At 38.7% G+C, this 6,000-nt stretch overlaps 1 protein-coding gene across 2 annotated transcripts in view; it reads right to left on the minus strand.

The window, feature by feature from the left end:
• Positions 1–6,000, minus strand: part of LOC111875780 (85/88 kDa calcium-independent phospholipase A2) — a 34,006-nt gene that overhangs the window by 24,412 nt on the left and 3,594 nt on the right. For both annotated transcript variants that reach the window (XM_023872298.2, XM_033750204.1), the window contains exon 2: positions 413–503. In XM_023872298.2, coding sequence (XP_023728066.1) covers positions 413–503 — 91 coding nt within the window. The remainder of the gene's footprint in view (positions 1–412; positions 504–6,000) is intronic.

Here is a 6,000-nt window from a genome sequence, read left to right on the forward strand (position 1 = left end):
CAGGGAACGGCTGGCATCGTCCGGGCGTTAAAACACGCCCGCGCCAGTCAAAGAGTTAAGCACTATGCCATAAAGACACATGGGGGAGTGGATGTACAGATCCACATTTTCTTTACCCTGGCGCTAGTTTGAGGTGAGTGGTCAGCTTCATGTCCCCGCCGCTTTACCCCCAGGAAAGAGCACCCTGTACCCATTGTACAGGAGGTTGGGTGAACCCCAGAGCTAGTCTGGACGATTGGAGAAGTGAAAATTCTTGACCCTACCAGGACTCAAACTCTGACCCCTGGGTCATCCAGCCCATAGCCAGTCGCTATGCCGACTACACTATCATGGCTCCATATATTTCAAAGACAACATCAAAATCTGGTCAGACAATCTGCCATCCTACATATTTATGTAAAAAAATACTCACCTCTCGTGATATTCCAACAAGAAGTGGCACTTTATCCTTCAGCTGCAAAAATCTGACTTCTGCCTCGTGAAGCTCATTTGAACGATACAAACTACAAAAACAAACAGAATGACACAGAACACATTTCTCAAGTAACTACTTCCATTACAGGATATACTGAACTTGTGCAATATAAATAAGAAATGCATTCCTGTACAGACAGCAGCATTTTTTTAACAAATTTCTATGTCCACTGAATCATGGAAAAATACCCAAGGATTCTTATTCCTTTTTCTGATCAGTATGAGCGGTATGACCACGAAAAAATTCCGTTCTAAGGATTAGTGCAGTGAGTTGAAAACCATACAAACATTTGTGTACTTGGAAGGATAAAAAATTGCAATTCCAATTTTCACCAAACCCAAGATCATATACACCTTACACCTTCTAGCCACTGTGAACAGATAGTTTAATTTTCAGCTCACTCCCTCATTTCTAAGGCAAGACAGGCTTATGACATGACGACATAGCTGTGTCTGCTCTCAGCCATAATTATGTATGAACCAACTGATGGATTTCCACAAAACTTGATATGAAGATCATGCCACTAGAGAACACCCCACCTTCGTAAAGTAAAGCACAGATAAGGCTGGCCCTCTGCTTAATTTAGCATTAGACATGAAGACAGAGAGCAGAATGGAGGTACACATTTCTAATGTCAGCACTAAATGGAGGTTAGTTTTCTGCTTCATATCCCAGTCACTCACTTCCAGAAAAAGAGGCACTGGTACCTGTTGGATAAAAGGCTGTGAGGGACCCAGAGCCAATTAATCTAGATGCTTTGGAGAGGGGAAAAAATCTCTTGCCCATACCAGGAATGAAACCTAGGTACTTCAGCTGTACAGCCCTTTGTAATTCCCTTTCATCAACAATTCCAAAACACTAACCATACAACCTTTTGACAGGGAACTAACTAGCATCCCTTACAATTTTATGTAGGCACTAGAGTTTCAATGGCTGATAACAGTGGCTGTGCAGTCTAAGGCATGAATTGTCTTTGCTTGCTTGAATACTGGGATCATAGATTCAAATCTAACTCAAGGCATGGACATCTGTGTGCGTTTATCCGTGTTTGTATTGTCATGTGTGTAGGTAGTGACCTTGCGACAGGCTGATCACATGTCCAAGAAGCGCCACTGACTGCGTAAAAAAGATTAAAAAAACTGAAGAAGAGGCCAGGGTCCAACAAAGGGCTGTAGAGCCCTTGATGAATGAATCAATGAATGAACCAGAGTTCAGCATTTGCACCTACAAGAGATTATGTAACTGAAGAATGTAGAAAATGATATGAGGAGCTTCGTGACACATATTTCCCTTAGAACCTTTGCAGAAGTTGCACCTTGCTGGATGTGTAGCTCAGAAAACATGAAATGCATACAGAAATGTTAAGCCACCATTTGTAAGACTTAAACTGAAGCAGAAGGATCATATTAAAACTGATCTTGTGAAGAGCAGCTGTGAACTGATTTAAAATGGCTTCAGATAGGATCTGATGGTTTTTTGTGTCTGTTATCCTGGACATTTCAAACCTACGAGCAAGAGTTATTTTTTTTTCTTAAGTTGGTCATTTAATGATGCTGTCAGTATCAAAACTGAACAGTGTCAGATGACAGGATGATAAATGAATGTGCAGCAGTTGATGAAATGAGAAATGGCAGAGGAAAGTGAAGTGAAGGTATAGCTGCACCATTCTTGATCTTGACAAGGATTAAGAAATGGACACCATGTGCCACAATTGGTATAATCCAAGCTATGGCCAAAAAGACAAAAACCCTATGCAGAAAAGCAACATTCCTGATGTTGTTTCCTTTGTGAAATCACACTGGATCATCGAGGTAAAAACGGATAAGAAATGAAACGCCTTCGTCCAAATCTAACGTTTACTGGAGACTAACTTCATTCACAAACATTACAAGATACCAAAGGTACAATAACAAAAGAAAGTAGCAGTGGGTGTGGTACCAACTTATGAACAATATATATCACAAGATAAATATGGCCAACACTACAACTATAGTACTACAACACCTCCCCTTGTTGGACATATTTTACAGTCAAAATCTATAACTACAATAACCAAAAGTAAAACAAGTTTACAATTCCACAGAGATAAAATTCATTTATCTCTGGACCATTAGTAGCTTTAGTCAGCATATCAGCACAATTAGTGCTTGAATCTACATACTGGATACTAATATCTCAATCATTAACATATTCTCTAATCTTATGTTGCCGCATTCTAAAATGCTTGTTGCGTTCAGTAATCTTATTCTTTGTGCACATAAGATTTGCCTGTAAATTGTCTCCAAAGATTATACTAGGAGTAGATACTGCTACATTAATTTCTGACAGAAACTCTCTCATCCAAATAACTTCCTTGCTACACTCATATAACGCTATATACTCAGCTTCGTTGGTAGATGTGGCTACAATGTCTTGTTTCTTGGACTTCCAAGACACAGCTCCTTTTGACATCATGATAACATAACCTGCCACGGATTTACTGTCATGTACATCGTTAGCAAAATCAGAATCAGAATAAATTACTGGGTCAACTTCAGATTTTTCATAGGTCAGCCGGTATTTAATTGTATGTTTCAAGTATCTCATAATTCTCATCACCTCCAGCCATCTCCCTTTGGTCGGACAATGGCAAAACTTGCTGACTTGATTTGTTGAAAAAACAATATCTGGTCTAGTACAAGTGGCAATGTACTGCAACCTACCTACTGCTGCCTTGTACTGAATCTCATCAAAGGGCTTGTCACCATCAAGAAAATTGTTATAGTTTGGGTCCCTTGGAGTTACACATCCTTTACAATCGAGCATACCAAAAGTTTTCAGTGTTTCATTCACATAATTTTCTTGATGTATTTTAATTACATATCCATTGGGTCTATCCACATTAATACCTAAAAAATTTGACACAGGTCCCAAATCTTTAACGTTTAACCTTTGAGAAAGTTGTCTTTTGCAGTCATTCACATCCTTTCTAGTTCCACAAATAATCATATCATCGACATAAATAGCCACAATAATCCTGTCATTAAAGAAAACACATGGATCTTTAGTACACTGTTTCAATCCGAAACTGACAAAGATGAAAGTAATAGTATCATTCCAGTCCTTCCCAGATTGATGTAATCCATATATGCTTTTCAAAAGTAAACATACATCATCAGCATTACCCTCTTCAAACAGTTCGGGTTGGCGCATGTATACAATTTCTTTCAGAGTACTATTTAAATATGCACCTACAACGTCGACATGATCAACCTCCCATCCTCTATCAACAGACAAAGCCATTAGGATCCTAAAGGACGCTCGTCGCATTACTGGGCTATAGCTATCCCAGAAATCTATACCATAAACTTGATGGAAACCTTGGGCTACTAACCTGGCTTTATACTTAAAAGTGCCATCATCTTTCTTTCTCAGGCTAAATACCCACCGGGAACCTATAACATTAACATTCTTTGGTTTTCTCACAACTTCCCAAGTTTGATTTTTCTTCAAGTTCTCTATCTCTAATTTCATTGCTCCAATCCAGTGATCTCTATCAATTCTACTAAGCGCCTCCCCTACAGATTTAGGTTCTGCCAATGTAATTTCACCACAATCTACTTTAGCACAACATTCACATACAACTTTCTGCTTAATAGTTCTCGTGGTTCTACGGGGTTGTACATTTTCTTGGGGTACATTTTCCAAATTATCCACATTTATGTCATTACCTACTATACTAGGTTTATCATCATTCTCATCTACACTGGGATGTGACCCACCCACATTGTCTTCTGTATCAGTACAGTCTGAATCATATACATAAATGGGTGTTTCACTCTTAGTCTGAATCACAGTCTTTCGAATAATAGTCTTATAAGGAAAAACACTTTCTTCAAACCTAGCATCTCTGGATATGCGAATCTTCTTCTCATTTACACTATAGAGTCTATACCCTTTAGCGTCCCTAGCACTACCAAGGTAAATACATTCAACTGCTCTGCTGTCAAGTTTATCCTTGACATTTAAATTCAGATCCCAAGCCCTGCAGCCAAAAACTTTCATTTCTCTGGCCATATCTATAGTAAATGCCTTCTTAGACCAGACTTCAATGGGAATTCTTCCTTGGATTGCTTTAGATGGGCAACAATTTCTAATATTACTTGCGGTGAGTACCGCCTCTCCCCAGAAAGACTTCGGCAATCCTGCATTCTCTAATATGCAACGAACAATGCATAGCAAAGTTCTATTCAACCTCTCAGAGCGTCCATTTTGTTGTGGGGTTCTAGCTACACTTAACCTTCTGCCTATTCCTTTCTGATCCAAGTATTCATTAAATGCTGCACTGCAATATTCTCCCCCATTGTCTGATTGTAAAAATTTAATTCGTCTCTCTTGTAACACTTCAACTTTCTCTACATATCTTTGAAAGGCTGGTAATACATCACACTTGTTTGTTAAAACTTCAACAGTTGAAAATCTTGAGTTATCGTCTAAAAAGGTTACAAAATACTGTTTCCCACCCAAGCTTTGTGGTGTAATTTTTCCACATACATCTGAATGTATCACCTCCAAAACATTCTCTGCACTTTTGGAATTCTTACAAAATTTCTTTCTGTGTAACTTTCCTGTGATGCATACATCACAATTTAATTGACACTCATCTACACCACAAAACTTTGGTAGGGTTTTCATATGTCCAAATCTCTGATGCCATATGGCTTCACACTTCAGGGCCTTGGCCTTCATAAGATTCATTCTCTTTTCTATTTCCACCTTACTACTTATACTACACATCAAACTCTTGCCTGACACTGTATAATATTCACACTGAAGATGGTATAATTGATCTCCCTTTCCCCTGGCTACAAAAATGACAACTCCATCCTTTGAGACTGTTATTATCCCATTCTTTATATGTGCTTCACAACCCAACCTATCTAATTGTCTCATTGACAACAAGTTACAATCCAAACCAGGTACATATGAACAATTATTTAATCTTAACTTCTTGCCTCCATATTCATTTGTTACCTTTAAGGCTACACTCCCTTTACCCAGCAAAGGAGTACTCGTCTTCCTTTTCGCCATCATGACGTTTCCTCTTACACCCTCATTTAAGTTGTCGAATATATCCTTGTAGGGAGTCATATGGTGGGATGCTTCCGAATCAAGAATCCACAGATCCCTGAACTCCTCGGACCTACTTCCTGCATGGGCTGTCATGACAAATTCCTCTGTTGTGGAAGCGTGCTGGGCCCATAACCTGTTGTTTCCTTTGTGTTCCTCTGCTACTACAGCTATTTCTTATTCTTCATTCTCCTTTTGAACTTCTGCTATTTTGGCGGTTCCCCCATTATTCTTTAGGACATTAAACTTTGGACACAATTTAGCAATATGTCCAGCTTGATTGCATGCAAAACAAATTACATTCTTCTTTACATTTTGGTCACAATTGATCCCTTTACTTTGGTTTTTGAATTTTCCATCACGTTTTGGGTAATAATTATTATTCTTCTGGTACCTAGATTCTCTTCTAAGTAAAA

Source organism: Cryptotermes secundus, unplaced genomic scaffold, assembly GCF_002891405.2.
Source record: "Cryptotermes secundus unplaced genomic scaffold, Csec_1.0 scaffold775, whole genome shotgun sequence".
Classification (NCBI taxonomy): Eukaryota; Metazoa; Arthropoda; class Insecta; order Blattodea; family Kalotermitidae; genus Cryptotermes; species Cryptotermes secundus.